Source organism: Macaca fascicularis, chromosome 9 (assembly GCF_037993035.2).
Source record: "Macaca fascicularis isolate 582-1 chromosome 9, T2T-MFA8v1.1".
In the NCBI taxonomy this organism is placed as follows: domain Eukaryota; kingdom Metazoa; phylum Chordata; class Mammalia; order Primates; family Cercopithecidae; genus Macaca; species Macaca fascicularis.
The window spans coordinates 4,046,402-4,063,027 of record NC_088383.1 but is presented as its reverse complement, the minus strand read 5'-3'; the positions used below and the strand labels follow the sequence as shown (position 1 = coordinate 4,063,027).

Below are 16,626 nucleotides of genomic sequence, written 5' to 3'. Positions count from 1 at the left end.
GTGACTTTTTCTATTACAGAAAGCAGAAATAAAGTTCACATCATGTATATTAAAATCATGGGTAAGAAAAGTAAAACTTGCAAACCCTTAGAAGAAATAAAAGATAGTGTCACTATGGCCTTAAAGTAGGTGGGGTGAATTGAAACAGCAGTTTTATTTCCTCCCATATGCGTTACAGCATTGATTGAATCTGTTCTCCAGTCATCTGCCTCAGTCATACCTCACACCTCTCCATACGAGTGTCTCCTCTACATGCGAGCGTGTCTGCCACTGGCTTTTCCTACTCTACCTTTTGACCTCTTTGCCTCTCTTGGTGCCAACACCACACTGTTCTATATAAGATAGTTTTGTAAGACTTTCTAAGTCTTTAAAAACAGGTCCTTAGTAAGAAGGCTTGCCTTAATAGCTGGGAGAAGAAGTCTTCTACCTGGATCTTCTTCAAAATTGACTTGCCTGTTCCTGAAGCTTTTCTCCTTTATATGTATTTTAGACTCACTTCATGCTTCTGCTCTTCTGGGCTCTTTACTGGAATCATATTGCATTTTTAGTGAGGACTGACCACTTTATCATATTAAGTTTCTCATTTATGAACAGAGTATATTTTGCCATTTATTTAGATTTTTGTAAATGTCCTTCATTAAAGTGTTTTTGCTAGATTCACAATTAAGAAACTCCTGTGGATTCTTCCCATTCACAAGGGAGTTGATTTTTTCCCACTTAAGTGAGAGGTGCAGCTTGCATATAGAATGGAGTTGCTGCTGCCTCTTTTGCTTACCAATTTGTAGTATGTGTATGATATACGAAAAATGATACATATGACTATTTTAGTATCTGCAAAGCATTTAATTATATAAATATGTTATATTTTATTTAAGAAAACTCTTCTTGATAGGTTTTTATGTTCTATATTTGTTTGTAGTAAAAAAAAAATGCTGCAGGGAACATTTTTATTTTTATACCATTGGGCCCTTGTGAGAATATAACTGTGGGAGAAATTTCATGAAGTGAAATTTCTGGTTTAAAAAAAAAAAAAAAGTGCGTGCATTTAAAATTTATAGAGATAATGCTGAAGTGCTTTTAAAAAAAAAAAAAAGGCAAGAAAAATATAGTGCTACACCATGCCCAGAGGATGAAAATACATAATTACCGTCACTTCACAAACCTTACTTGTCTTTGTTTTATGGAACAGTTTTATCCAATAGATATTAATAATAAATATACCATCATCACTGTGACTTTTCTTTAGTTATAAATAACCCTGGCTTTTTTCCTCACATGCGTATATACATTTGTAAAGTTTTAAAAAATTATTAATGGTCTGAGCCAAGAGAAATTTAACACTCTAGGCTTTCTATAACAACTTAAAACATGCAAAGTTAAACTAAACTTAGGGAAAGAGCTGATCTCCCTCAAAGGTGGAAATCAGGGAAGATACCTAGAAGGAAAGATTAAATCATGATCAGCCTAATTTGAATTTCTCAATGGGTCATTTTACACAGAAAACACATTGAAAGTTGAAGTCAATGCTGTGGTCACTGTCACAAGTAAGACCGGAGACAACAAAATTATGGAATTTTAGGGTTGAAAGTAAACTTGAAGAAAATCTAGCCTCATCTTTTTTTTTTTTTTTTTTTTTTTTGAGACAGAGTCTTGCTCTGTCGCCCTGGCTGGACTACAGTGGCGATCTTGGCTCACTGCAAGCTCCGCCTCCTGGGTTCATGCCATTCTCCTGCCTCAGCCTCCCTAATAGCTGGGATTGCAGGCGCCCACCACCACACCCAGCTAATTTTTTGTATTTTTATTTTTATTTTTATTTATTTATTTTTTTTGAGACGGAGTCTCGCTCTGTCGCCCAGGCTGGAGTGCAGTGGCGCGATCTCGGCTCACTGCAAGCTCCGCCTCCCGGGTTCACGCCATTCTCCTGCCTCAGCCTCCCGAGTAGCTGGGACTACAGGCGCCCACAACCGCGCCCGGCTAATTTTTTGTATTTTTAGTAGAGACGGGGTTTCACCGTGGTCTCGATCTCCTGACCTTGTGATCCGCCCGCCTCGGCCTCCCAAAGTGCTGGGATTACAGGCGTGAGCCACCGCGCCCGGCCTATTTTTTGTATTTTTAATAGAGACAGAGTTTCACCTTGTTATCCAGGATGGTCTCGATCTCCTGACCTTGTGATCCGCCCGCCTTGGCCTCCCTAAGTGCTGGGATTACAGGCGTGAGCCACTGCACCCAGCCTAGCCTTGTCTTTTTTGAAAGGTGAGTCTATCTTTGTAAGTTCAACAGAAAGATGAAATGTTTTATTCAAACTCATAAGTAGCAAAGTTAAGTGGCTAGCAAATAGGTAACACTATGATCATTTGTTGAGTGAACAAGAATGAAGGAATGAATGAATGAATGGTACTAGGATTGGTGCCTGGGTTTTTCAGAAAGTAGGAGGCTCTTTCTCCTTACACTTTGTCATTAACAGTCAGTGTGCTGACATTCCATACATTTCTATAATTGTACATTTAGAGGCACTGAGTTAATCCCTTATTTTTAATTTCCAACAATCATCACTTTTAATTTATGATGAATTCAGAAATAAAGGTTTTCCAAAAGCATGTATTATGTTCATGACATGCAATCTTGGAAAACACCATATTTGGTTAAACCACTGCATATTTTTCTTTCTGAGGTAAAAGTACTTTGACATCTCTGTATTTGTTTGCTGAGGCCATGGTAACAAAGTCCTGCAAACTGGGTAGATTAGAAAAAAAAAAAATGTATTATGTAGCCGTTGTGGAAGCTGGAAGTCCAGGATCAAGATATCGCAAGGTTGCTTTCTTCTGAGCTTGAAGGCGGAGTCTGTTCCATGCCTCATCCTGAGATTATGGTTATTGGCGGGTGACCCTTAGCATTCCTCAGCTTATAAAGGGTTTCACCCCCAATATTTGCCTTTATCTTCACATGGCATTTTCCCTGTGTGTGTATGTCTGTCTTGCATCCAAATTTTCCCTTTTTATAAGGACATGAGCCATCCTGGAGTGAGGCCCACCCAATGATGTCATTTTAGCTTAATTATATCTGTAAAGACCATCTCCAAATAAAGTCACACTCTGCGGCATTGGGAGTTAGGACCCCAACATATCTGTTTGGGTAGACACAATTAAACCTTTAACACTCAATATTCACTTGATTGCCCTTCTAAGTTTCAGTCACAATCTATTCTGATTTTTTTTTTAAATCGCTTTCTAATTTCACGAAAACAATGAATTTCACTATAACATAGGATATATTTTTGTAACATAGCAAATTGCATAGACAATTTCAGACATTTAATTTCTGTGTTGGAGTTATTTGTGTTAATATAAACTGAGACTACCTGTAGGTGTTAAAATTAGGTTGAATGCTACTCAAAATAATTATTTGTGAATGTTTGGGCGTTTGTTTATCTAGGTTATCCATCAGTGACATTTGGATGCTATGGGAACACACTCTGAAGTGGTAATTACTAGACTTATACAGCATCTATTTTCAAAGAAATAAAAACACCATAACCTGCCAGTATTTCATTTTCCTGGCCACTCACAATAGGGTTAATGATACCAAACTATCTCCCCCAGGATCAGAGATGTAATGATGACTTATTAATAGGTATGACCCGTGAAACTAAAATAATATCTTGGGAACCCAAATCGGTGAGCCAAAGGGAAAAGTCAAGCTGGGAACCGTCAAACCTGCCTCCCATTTTATTCCTAAGTAAGACAGCTATAAGGATTTTAAAAAGCTACATACCTTTCTCACAATTTGTCCACAAGGAAATTCCTTGTGGACCAAGGACAGGCAGATCTCAAAGCCATCCCCCTGAGGCTCACGAGTGAGACAAATGCATATCCGATCACTTCCTCTGCCCTACTGTTTCACTGAGCCAGACTAAGGCATCAGTGACTGTTCCTCTACCCTCCTCTCAAACATAAATTGTGTGTTCAGTGAAAGTCTAATCATTTGCTTCTTATCTACCTACGACCTGGAAGCCCCACTTGGAGTTGCCCTGCCATTTTGGACCCAACCAATCCACATTTTACATATATTGGTGGATGTCTCATATCTCCCTAAAATGTGTAAAAGCAAGTTGTGGCGGGGCGCGGTGGTATACGCCTGTAATCCCAACACTTTGGGAGGCGGAGGTGGGCGAATCATGAGGTCAGGAGTTCAAGACCAGCCTGACCAACATGGTGAAACCCCGTCTCTACTAAAAATAAAATAAAAATAAAAAAAAAAAGATTAGCTGGACGTAGTGGCGGGCGCCTGTAATCCCAGTTACTCGGGAGGCTGAAGCGGGAGACTCGCTTGAACCTAGGAGGCTGAGGTTGCAAGGTTGCACTGAGCCAAGATTGCACCACTGCAATCCAGCCAGGGCGACAGAGCGAGATGCCGTCCCCTCCTCCAAAAAAAAAATTGTGCCACGACCATATTGGCCTCACGTCATCGGGACCTCCTGGGTCATGGGCATGCCCTTAACCTTGGCAAAATTAACTTTCTGAATTGATTGAGACCTGACTCGGATATTTTGTGTGTGCACACCCAAATTCTCCCTAGAAGACAGGTGATGGGGCAGAATGTGTTTGTGTCTGTCACTCCTATTATTGCCTTTGTTCTGGTTCCTTTGCGCTCTTCAATAAGGAGGTATGTGTTTACCTGCAGCCCAGAACTGACTGCCCTATGGAGAGTTTGGGGTAGACACGTTGTGACTTTTTCTCACAGTATTACCTTCCACATTGCTTCCAAAGCTTTAGCTTGTTCCAGCCGACTGCAGCCATCTACTTACCATTTATTTTTATTTTCTTTTTTTTCAGAGCCCATTAGGAGACAGAGGGAGATTTAAGTCTGTATTTGTGATACAAGGGAAAAAAGACGGAGGAGGTGAAGGGAGGAAGGAAGAGAGGCTCTGAGAAACCGAGAAGGTCAGACTTGGTGCGGACTTCCTCCAAGGCCTACCCCACCCTCTCCAAGCATGGCTAATCCCAGGGCCCCTTCTGGCCCACAGTGCAGGGCCACCCACTCATACGCAGGTCTCCTTCAGCCTCTCTGGGGGTTCCCAGAAGGGCCCTTGGGCACTTGGGCCATGGCAGGGGGCTCAGGTGCATCTTCCTAGACACGACACGCAGAGGAACGCGGAGGCAGCAGCGGGGGCCACTGGCTCCCATGCAGGAACTCGGAGCTGTGCTTTACTGGGGGCCATCCGTGATACGTGTGACACCGTGGGGCCCTGGCCGTGGGACCGGCCATGAGGCCTTGAGACCTCATCCAAGAAGCCCCCCAGCCCCCAAGGTTCAGGCCTGGAGGGGCAGCAGGACGCCTTTGGAGCTCAGCTCAGCCCTACAAACAGGACTAAGGCCAGAGAGGACTACCAAGGTTCACCTGGCCCAGCTTCCTGCAGCCTCTGAGCAGGCCACTAGCCTCACCTGAACAGCTCGGTCCATCACCAAGCCCCACCCTCTTCTGCGAGCCCTGCCCCCACAAGGCCCCACCTCTCGCACGCAAGCCCCGCCCCCAAGGCCCTGCTCTCCTGCAAGCCCCTCTCCCACTAGGCTCCACTCCTCACCTGCAAAGAGCCACCCCTCACTAAGCTCCTCCCCTCACTTGCCCAGCCTCGCCCAACATAGCACGCCCTTCCAGGAGCCCCTCTTTTCACCTGCGCAGCCCCGCCCTTCACCAGGCTCCACTCTATCTGCATAGACACGCCTCTCGCCACGCCCCACTTCTCCCTTGCCCACTTCCCCCTCCTATCAACTGTCCCATCCTGCTGATGGCCACACCCCGCCCCTTTCGGCAAGCCGGCCGCGCCCCTTTTACCCGTGACCACGCCCCTCGCCTTGCCCACCTCCTTCCGCATGTCGGCCCCGCCCCTGCCGCCCATCGCCCTCTGCACCGCCCTTCCGCCCGTCCCAGAGCAGTGGAGGCCCGCCCTTTTCATCTACAGCCTATCGCAGAGGACGTTGCCTTTCGCGGTGACCAATAGGAGTGGTGGCCGCCACAGCAAGCCCCGCCCCACGCCCTACGTCGGGTTAAGTGGGGTCCCTCGCCAGCCCCGCGCTGGTCATACGCCATGTGGCGCTGCGGCGGGCGGAAGGGGCTGAGTGCGCTGAGGCGGCTGAGCGGCGGGTGAGACGCTGCGGTCGGCGGCTAGAAGTGCTCGGCGTGCTGGCTCCCGGGAGAGGAAGGTCCAGGGCGGGCCGGAGACGTAGGGGTCTGCGTCTTTGAACCCAGGGCTGGCAGCTCCCCTCACTGTGGGCGCCCCGCACCCCGAGCCCCTGCCGGGTCCTGCGCGCCGAGCCCTTCCTGGGGTTCCCGCATCCGAGGCCCGAGGACCCCGGAGCTCCTGCCCGCTTCCGGGGCGATGCTCCGGGCTGGGGGCCGGGTCTGCCCGTGGCGCTCCGGGCAGGGCCCTCCATTGGCGTGGGCTTTAATGGGGGTAGTAAATGGGGCCGGCAGTTGTGGTTCTCGCTGATATCTTTGCTCCTAGTTCGTTTTTGTTGGAGGCCGAGTCCTTAAGAGACCCGAGGCGCCCACAGCCCACTCTTAAAGTCCGGCTGTGTTCAGAGAACTGAAGCCTCCCGGAATTTAACTGTTTTGGTTTTTTAATGACTCAGTTTATGGGGAAAAAAAATGACGAAGCGGTTTAGTGTTCGTGGTAATCCACGTGCCCGTATTTAATGTAACAGTTCAGCGCTGCCGGCCCAGGCCGGGGGGAGACACGGGGCGTCCGTGGCGTGAGTTTGGCAGCAGGTTACTGGAAGGTTCGGGGGAGACCCTGGCCTTACCGCTCAGGGGTTTCCTATCATGTCCTTGCTGATAAGTAACTTCTTAAAATGCTTCTCTGTCCCATAATTCTGAAATTTGCTAAATCAGTAAGCAAATGTTGACTATAGCATATCTTCCTAATATTGCCAGTGACTGAATAGGTGTTTTTTTTTCCCTGTACATATCTTTAAAATATTTCGGTGGGATACGTTAATGTAGAAAATCCCATAAGACATAGAATACAATTTGAGAGAATAATAGTTGTTTTTTTGTGTGTTTTTTTTTCTTAAGAGACAGGATCTTGCTCTGTTGCCCAGGCTGGTTTTGAACTCCTGGGCTCAAGTGATCCCCCTCCTCAGCCTCTCACATTGCTGGGCTTACAGGTGTAACCCATTTCATCCAGGTGAGAATAATTAGAAAATGAGTAGGTTGGGCGCGGTGGCTCACACCAGTAACCGCAGCATGTTGAGAGGCCAAGGCGGGCGGACCACTTGAGGTCAGGAGTTTAAGACCAGCCTGGCCAACATGGTGAAACCCCGTCCCTACTAAAAATACAAAAATTAGCTGGGCGTGGTGGTGAGCACTTGTTGTCCCAGCCACTCAGGAGGCTGAGGCAGGAGAATTGCTTGAACCCAGGAGGTGGAGGTTGCAGTGAGCCGAGATTGCACCACTGCACTCTAGCCTGGGCAACAGAGCGAGACTGTTGTCTCAAAAAAAACAAAAAAACAGTGTCCCCATGACCAAGCCAAAGATTTCCCCTAACTGCTCATTACCCTCTCTTTCCCTCTTAGATTAGCACTGTCATACAGAAATGTCCTTGCTTTTTAAAAATATTTTACCATCTCTATGCATTCTGACAATATCTTTTTACCTGTTTGAATAATACCTGTTTAGGATAATACTGTATCGTGTGTATCTTTTGTTTAACATTATGTGACCTGTATCTTTGTTACATGCAGTTGTAGGCACTTTTATTGGTTAGTTTTTTTTTTAATTGAATGATTAGTCTGCAGTTTATCCATTCGCTGTCGTTACACCTCCAGGTGAGTTGAGTTTGGGACTGTCAGAGTTCGTGCTGACCATCTTGTCAGTGAGTGCTGGGGCAGCAGTGTAAGGTGTGGAGGATATAGACCAAGAGGTGAATGGATTTCTAGTATTCAGCTTTTCTTTTCTTTTCTTTTTTTGACGCCCAGGCTGGAGTGTAGTGGCGTGATCTCGGTCCACTGCAACCTCCGCTTCCCGGGTTCAACGATTCTCCTGCCTCAGCCTCCCAAGTATCTGGGACTACAGGCACCCGCCCCCACGCCTGGCTAATTTTTGTATTTTTAGTAGAGACTGGGTTTCACCATATTGGCCAGGCTGGTCTCGAACTCTTCGGCTTCCCAAAGTGCTGGGATTACAGGTGTTAGCCACCATGCCCTGCCTCTTCAGCTTTCTAAAGAATGCCAAGTGTTTTTCCAAAGTTGTTCCACTTTGTACTCCCTGTGGGACAGGTAGCAGTGTATGTAGCAGTATGAGAGCAGTATGAGTAGCAGTGTGTGAGAGTTCCTTGTAATATTAGGCTTTTTAAGTTTTCACCAATTCGGTAGGCATGTAATGGGATTTAACTGTAGTGTGAATTTCTTGCTATATTGTGAAGGCTTGTGAGGATTCTGTGAGGAAAAGAAACCCTTTTGTTTAAGAGTTTCTTAAGGGGAATTTAAACCATAATTGTATTATCGTTATTTTTGAACATGTATAAAGAAAATGTTTCCAACACTGAAGCTTTAGTTAAGATAAAAGGTCATTAAAATGGGAAGGACCTTACCAGAAATTAGTCTTCTGGAATGTGCAAGATTTTGGAAGATGCAGTATTTAATTTTTTTCTAATTAATAATCTTTATCACATGAGAGTATTTTCACTATGTGGCTGAATAATGTTAGCCAGATAATTTTCCTGCAGCTCATCTAACTTAGATGACTTTTAATCTAGACATGCACACCACAGAGCGTGGCGATGGAACAGTAACCGGGCTTGTGAGAGGGCTCTACGGTATCAACTAGGAGACAAGATCCACGGATTCACCGTAAACCAGGTATGGGTCCTCGGCACCTCCTTATAAATCCACATACATTGCAGGTGTGGCTTCTGGCATAGGTACGGGCCCTTCAGGGGGGAGACTAGCCTTGTCCTTGTGTCCCAAGGCCCTGGCCCAGCTCCTGTTGCATGATGGCTACTCGGCTGAACAGAGCTCGTGAGAGAAATGACCCCCGGTCCCTTCCTGGAATCCTGCGAAGCCTGATTCTTGTCAGATTTGAGAGTAACACTTCCAGCTGGGTCTCTGCCATCAGACACACTAGGGTTTCCGCAGCCAAACCTGGTGATTCGCTGAGTGTGAGCACGAAGACTCAGTGCGTGATCTGTTCAGTCAGGTTTTGCCATCAAATAGTTTGCTCTAAACTTCTGCAGAATCTTTCAGTTTTCTCAGCCTTTTGGGTTTCAAAATTATAAAGAAGAAATTGTGGACCTATACTTACTTGGGTTTATATTAAAATGGATTCATTTGTTTTTTGTTTTGTTATTTGCGTAAACCTTTTCCTTTTTTTTTTTTTTTTAGCATAGTAACTAAAAATGACAACACTTCACATATTTGGCCAGCTGTTGGCTCTGTGCTATGCTTGATGTTGTAGCAAATGTAAAAGACAAACAGCTTACCGTCTAGAAAGACTGATGCGGCTGTGACTGGAGGCACATGGTGGACGCCATGGGGAGGGCCAAGGACAAGGGCAGGAGCTGCTGCTGCTGGGGGGAGAGGGAAGAGCTCCTGGAGAGGGTGGTATGAGAAAGCAGCTGCCTCTGGGCAGGGCTCCAGCAAGGGAGTCAGAGAAGTGACTAGGGGGTTCCAGTCAAGGTCCAGGCATGGGAGTCCTGACAACAGACTCAGTGCATTTGTGAAATCCTGCAAAGGCCGGGCAAAGACACCTGGGTTTATAGTACTGGTGACTATTAATAAGGGCCTCACCCAGAGTGGTAGATTCTTCTCCTTTATTTTTCAAATTTTATAGAAATGTACTTATTTTTGAGACTGGGACTCACCCTGTCGCCCAGGCTGGAGTGTGGTGGCGTGATCTTGGCTCACTGCAGCCTTGAACTGAATCGATTCTCTCACCTCAGTCCCCCAAATAACTGGGACAAGGTGCCCCCACACCTGGCTCATTGTGTCTGTGTGTGTAGATGGAAACTTGCTTTGTTGTCTAGGCTGGTCCCAAACTCCTGGGTTCAAGCAATCCTCTTGTCTTGTGTATTAGTCTAATCTCACACTGCTATGAAGAAATACCCAAGATGGGGTAATTTATAAAGAATGAGCTAAAAAGTAAAGCGGTTTAATTGACTCCCAGTTCTGCATGGCTGGGGAGGCCTCAGGAAACTTAAAATCATGGTGGAAGGCACCTCTTCACAGGGTGGCAGGGAAGAGAATGACAAGTGAAGGGGGAAGCCCCTTATAAAACCGTCAGATCTCGTGAGAGCGTACTCACTGTCACGAGAATAACATGGGGGGAACCGCTCTCATGATTCAATCACCTCCTACCAGGTCCCTCCCACAACATGTGGGGATTATGGGAACTACAATTCACGATGAGATTTGGGTGGGGACGCAGCCAAACCATATCACCTTGGCCTTCCAAAGTGCTGGGATTAAAGGTGTGAGCCACTGTGTCCAGCCATAGAAACTTACAATAAGTCATGTTTCTTGTTTGAGAAATAGCTACCATGAGCGCTATTATTATTAAAGCTATATATTGTTAGAAAGCAGACATCTCACTGTATCTGCTGATTTTAAATGCATTGATCGTCTGTTACAAAGTACAGTAAGCTTGGAAACAAGTGATTTAACAGCGGTAGGTGATGCAGGTCATAGTGGGCCGCTTATGCATGACTGTTGGCTGGCAGGCTCCCTAGATTGGGCTGAGGAGACCTGAGGTCTCACCTCTGCCAGCGACTTGCTGTGTGCGCTTGGTCAGGTGACTCATGGCACCTGATCGGAGGGGGTGGCAAGTGGCGTGGTGATCACAGGGACGTGGTATGTGATTGCGGGAGAGGGCCGGCTGGCCTGACTGAAAGAGAAGACAGTTTCTTTCATACCGAGGAGTATGGACACTTACCCGGAGGCTTACCTAAAGTAGGAGAAGACCTTCCATCCCACTCAGAAGTCGGGAGTCTTTCAGCTTTTTTGGGGGCATTTCTAGCCTCCTGGCCCCTCCAGCTGTTCTGGAAGCCCCAGCTTTGTGCTTCCAGCTACCACCGAGAATCCATCCCACACTAGGAGAAGCAAAGACTGATCCTGGAGCCTCTCCCCACTGTCGCCAGCTAGCCCACTCCAGCATTGCCCCTCCCTGCAGGCTGGTTCTGCGCACTACAGGAGATTCTATGCACAGAAACAGGAGGCACACAGCCGATGTTGGAAGGGGTGCTGTGTTACTGAGGTGCAGTACACAAAAGCAGGGGGCACTCAGCAGACGTTGGAAAGGGTGCTGTGTTACTTCGGTGCAGCTCAGTACCGTGGGAAGGGCAGACACCAGGGTGAATCCTGGCTCTGATTTGGGCAGCTTATGTCATCACCCTGAGCCTCAGTTTTTTCATCCGTAAATGAGGATGAGAATACCTCCCTCACAGAGTATATGTGACATGATTAGAAAATGCCTAGCCAAAAAAAAATTAAAAATTAAAAAATAGAAAATACCTAGCCAGTAATAAGCACTCAAAAAATATATATATATACACACACATTCTCATCTGCCTTCTTTAGGTCTTCCTTTCCTTGTTTGTAGGATAAGGGAGTTGGACAGGATGGTTCTGTTCTCTCCAGCTCTGAAGCACTGGCTTCCCGGCATCATCTAATTTCAGGCAGAAAAGCCAGTTTTCTCAGTGTGTCGAAGATCACCATTTCAAAGGCCATTTTGTTTAACTGGTCGTGTTTTTCTGGTTAACTCAGGTGACATCTGTTCCCGAGCTGTTCCTGACGGCAGTGAAGCTCAGCCATGATGACACAGGAGCCAGGTATTTACACCTGGCCAGAGAAGACACGAATAATCTGTTCAGGTACGTGGTGCATTGTAAGAACATGGTCTTGAATGTTTTATTTAAATCAGGGATGTCCAATCTTTTGGCTTCCCTGTGCCACATGGGAAGAACAGCAACTGTCTCAGGCCACACATAAAATACACTAACACTAAGGACAGTTAATGAGCTAAAAATAATAAATAAATAAAGGACCGCAATGTTTTAAGAAAGTGTAGGAATTGTGTTGGGCCGCATTCCAAGCTGTCCTGAGCATGCGGACTGCAGGCTGTGGGTTAGACAAGCTTGAGTTAAAGCACTGACTCTACATTACGTGGTTTAAAATATCATCTCATTAGTATTTTTATTGACAGAGCATCTTTTTTTTTTTTTTTTTGAGACGGAGTCTCGCTCTGTCACCCAGGCTAGAGGAGTGCAGTGGCCGGATCTCAGCTCACTGCTGAGCTCCGCCTCCTGGGTTTATGCCATTCTCCTGCCTCAGCCTCCCAAGTAGCTGGGACTACAGGCGCCCGCCACCTTGCCTGGCTAGTTTTTTGTATTTTTTAGTAGAGACGGGGTTTCACCGTGTTAGCCAGGATGGTCTCGATCTCCTGACCTCGTGATCCGCCCGCCTCGGCCTCTCAAAGTGCTGGGATTACAGGCTTGAGCCACCGCGCCCGGCCACATGACAGAGCATCTTGAAAAATAAGGAGAAACTTACACGGACTTACAATCTCATCAAAATACAATTTTATAGTCTGAATCAGTGATTTACATTAGAGTTGGGAAACCCTGTATCAGAGTATTGTAGTGTCAGAATGATGATTTCTAGTAGCCTGAGGTGATGATGCGTCTGGGAACTGTGTCTGCAGCACTAAGATGAACGTTTTGCATTCTAGTCATTCTCCTTCCCCAGCGTTCCGTTCCTCCCCCTTCCCTGGCCTTCCGTTCCTTGTTCCTCCCCTTCCCTAGCGTGCCGTTCCTTCTTCCCTAGCGTGCAGTTCCGCACCACTCCCATGGACAGCACTGGTGTTCCTCACATTCTTGAGCATACCGTCCTTTGTGGGTCTCGGAAATATCCGTGCAGAGACCCTTTCTTCAAAATGTTGAACCGGTCCCTCTCCACGTTCATGAACGCCTTCACAGGTAAGACCAGCATCCTGAACGGAAACCGCGTTTGCCTTCACAGGTAAGACCAGCATCCTGAACGGAAACCGCGTTTGCGTTTGCCAGGCGCACCCACTGGAATTCAGTTAGTTTCTGAGAAGGGATGACAGGAGTGGGCAATTAATGTTCTAGAATAATTTTTACCCCTCTCTAGTTGAAGGACGTTAGAAATTTCATCCTTCAGGAAAGCCACATGGTAGCGAGATTATAAAAACTAGTGTTTTAATAAAAGGTACGTGAACTTTTCCCAGAAAGGTTGAAAACAATTTTCTCTTGGGGATATCGCTACAATGCCAGGCCTCCAGAGTTACCAGTAACGTTGATGTTTGACTTTTAGTAAGACTGACGCTAGTGGAGAGGGTGACGATGAACAGTGCACTCTGTAAAGGAGTGGCATCAAATAGCAGGTTAAATCCACGCTCTTACAGAATGAGGTCGTCTTTGTAGACGTGTGAAAGTCTCTGGAGACACTGGAGAGAGTTTAGGTGTTCTCTGAAGAAAGCCCTGGTGCCCATTGAGTGCAGATCCTGAGACCGGATGGGAAAGCCGTCCCTCGGGGTGATGAGCTCGGACAGTGGCTGAGGTCGGGGGCCAGAGCATGGAGCCACTGCCTCATCTCAAGAATAGCTACAACTTACTGTCCTAGGACAAAGGGGAAATGAGGCTTGATTTTCAATAATTTTAGTAGAAATCTGTTATATTTTACAATTTCACTTTTCATTTGTACCCAGCTAGTGATTATACTCTGTATCCATTTTCCACACAAAATCCCAAGGACTTTCAGAATCTCCTCTCGGTGTATTTGGATGCCACCTTTTTCCCATGTTTACGCGAGCTGGATTTCTGGTATGTCATGAGTGATTAACTAGTTGATACAGACTTTAGTATTTGAGTCACTGTCAGCTTATAATTATTTGTCCTCAGGCAGGAAGGATGGCGGCTGGAACATGAGAATCCTAGCGACCCCCAGACGCCCTTGGTCTTTAAAGGAGTCGTCTTTAATGAGATGAAGGGAGCGTTTGTAAGTTTTCTTCCTTTTTTATGTTGTGTTCAGCTTACCTTACCCATGTACAATACCATGATATAGACACATCTGGAAGGTGGTTGATTTTTATTTAATATTCTCATTATACGTGACATGTTCTTGAATTAGCTGGGTCAGTGCTGTGAGCAGAAGCCGGGGGTAGCGGGGCCAGGCTGCTGTCTCAGATCATGTCTCAGACCATGTCTGACGACCCCCGTGTATGATCTGCAGCGAGAGAAAGCTCTTTTCATACCACTATCAACACATTGTCTTTTTCACTCATTCTTGCCCAAGTACATGGTGTACTTTCTAGAGGCTGCGTGGCGAGGTGTGTGACACGCAGCAAGCTGGATACAGAGCAGATGGGGGAGTCCAGCTTCACCTCTGAGCCAGACACTACAGAGGTTTGCAAAAAAGGCAACACAGCATCACTCTGAGTAGTCCGTTTTTCACTTTGTTATGAGAAATAATTTTCAAACATATTTATATTAACATGTAATGATGGCTTACCTTAATGAATACGTATTTTTTAAATGTCTCAGCTTTAATTTAGAATATAGAAAAATTATATAAACACACACAGGCACCTACACAGGCAAAAAAGCCCACATAATCAAAAGCTCTTTGGGTCCTCATTAAAACCCATTTATGCCTAGTGTTCCATTATTGGAATCCTAAGCTTGTGGGAGTTATTTATATCCTACAGCTCAAGGTCATTGCCAAGGTCTGAATTTTTACCAAAAATATTGCAACCTCAGGCATAAATGGGTTAATTTTTCAGAGTGTAAAGGAGTCTTGAGACCATTTTGGATTAAGAGCTGCTGTCCTGGGCCCGTGTCTTCATGTCCTCTTGTGACTTTGACAACCTGCCTGTGCTGGTGTCCCTGAGGCTCGTGGGTGGCCTGCTCTCTGATTCCCGTAGGCCCCCTCAGCTGGTGAACTATTTCTTACCTTTTCATTCTCAATTTGGTGGTCTTTTCTTCCAAGGAGTCTTCTTGAAACTCAAGTTGGGGTGAGAGCTTCTCCCCACTTCCCTCCTGGCTGGTGGGCAGACCTGGTGATCCCTCCGATTTACAGCCCTCGGCTATGCGTTTGTTGCAACACACATCAAAAAGTCCATTGTTCTCAATCCTTGGGTCCTGTGCATGGGTGATGAGTGAATACAGTGTTAAACAATGGCTGCAGGGGTGTCTTTTTTTTTTTTTTTTTTTTTTAAAAAAACCATTAGAACAGTTTTATTTGCAAAGTATTACAGGCATATGCACCAGAATGTGATCAATTGCATATATTGTAAGTAATGTAGCATGTGTGTATTATTTTACATGTATATATTCTTATTTATTTATTTATTTATTTCACGTTTCAAGACAGACAATGAGAGGATATTCTCCCAGCACCTTCAAAACAGACTTCTTCCCGACCACACATACTCAGTGGTCTCCGGGGGTGACCCACTGTGCATCCCGGAGCTTACGTGGGAGCAGCTTAAGCAATTTCATGCCACTCACTATCACCCAAGCAATGCTAGGTAATATTTTGTTGGAAAAGTTTGATGGTGGATTGTGAAAAGTTGAGTTGTGTTCTTCCAATTTCATGACATGGGGTCTCTCACATTTAGCAATGCTTAAGAAATATCTAAGTGTAGGTAAGATTCTTGGCCTAAGTGTGCCTATCTTACTTGGACATTGATTTTGGACATTTACAGTGATAGCCTTCAGTGGGCTCAGCATGGTGGTTACAAACATGGCATTTAGAGCCCCCTAGAGGAGGGTCCTGGCCCCCCAGCTTCTTGCCTCACATCCAGCTTTGTTGCGTACAGAGTGGGGGTGCATGGATGGTGCCCACCCCGACCCAGGGTGTGCGAAGCTTCGAGCCTGTCCTTGGCACGGAGAAGTGCTCTTCCGGTAGTGGATGCAGTCACAGAACCTTCATCACATCCGCACTTTCTGATACATCGCTTGTTTCTTATGTCACTAATATAAGGTCATTATAGTAATAATATAGTTATATGTATTATATAAAACACTAATAATTTACATATAAATGCTAATGTAAAAACATATTTGCAAGGTTTATGTAAAAAGAATTATGAAAACTTTCAAGCGTACAGAAAAGTAGACTAGGATAATGAGCCCCTAAACACTTATCACGTAAAAGATATCCTTTTCCTTGTGAAGTTTTTGGAAGTAAGTTATAAATGTCATCATTTACTCCTAAATATTTGAATTTGTGACCCTAAAACATGAGGATTTTTTCTTACATGAGCTAATGCCATTTACAGTTTTAATAGAATAAAACATACCTTCATAAAACTGCCTATTTCTTATTCCATATTCACATTTTCTAGTTGGCCCCAAAGTGTTTGTTGCACAGGATCCCACAGATCACACCTGGTCGGCCCAGGTCTCTCCTGGGCCCCCTCTCGGACGGCAGAGGAGTGTACAGGCCGGGTTTCCTCCGGGCGCTCTCACTTTCCAGGTGTCCTGCTGCTCCTGTGTGGTGTTGGGTACCATGTTCCTGTGTTTCCTGAGAACTGGAACTTAGATCCAAAGCCTTAGTTTGAGTCAGGCTGCGCCTTTTTAAGCAGAGTCCCTCGTGGGGAGCTCTGCATAGGTGG

At 45.7% G+C, this 16,626-nt stretch overlaps 1 protein-coding gene across 12 annotated transcripts in view; it reads left to right on the top strand.

The window, feature by feature from the left end:
- Window positions 1-6,074: 6,074 nt before the first annotated feature.
- Window positions 6,075-16,626, top strand: part of LOC102124398 (presequence protease, mitochondrial) — a 36,199-nt gene continuing 25,647 nt past the window's right edge. For 5 of the 12 annotated variants that reach the window (XR_012417356.1, XR_012417359.1, XR_012417360.1 and 2 more), the window contains exons 1-7: window positions 6,075-6,141; window positions 8,753-8,855; window positions 11,754-11,860; window positions 12,735-12,964; window positions 13,717-13,831; window positions 13,910-14,006; window positions 15,377-15,537. Coding sequence is in view for 6 of the 12 variants with exons in the window: in XM_065520232.1 (XP_065376304.1) it covers window positions 6,086-6,141; window positions 8,753-8,855; window positions 11,754-11,860; window positions 12,735-12,964; window positions 13,717-13,831; window positions 13,910-14,006; window positions 15,377-15,537 (869 nt within the window). In the remaining 6 variants the exon portion in view is untranslated. Of the gene's footprint in view, window positions 6,227-7,823; window positions 7,919-8,752; window positions 8,856-11,753; window positions 11,861-12,734; window positions 12,965-13,716; window positions 13,832-13,909; window positions 14,007-15,376; window positions 15,538-16,626 lie in introns of all 12 variants that reach the window. The other 7 variants (XR_012417357.1, XR_012417361.1, XM_065520233.1 and 4 more) reach the window with 6 other exon arrangements.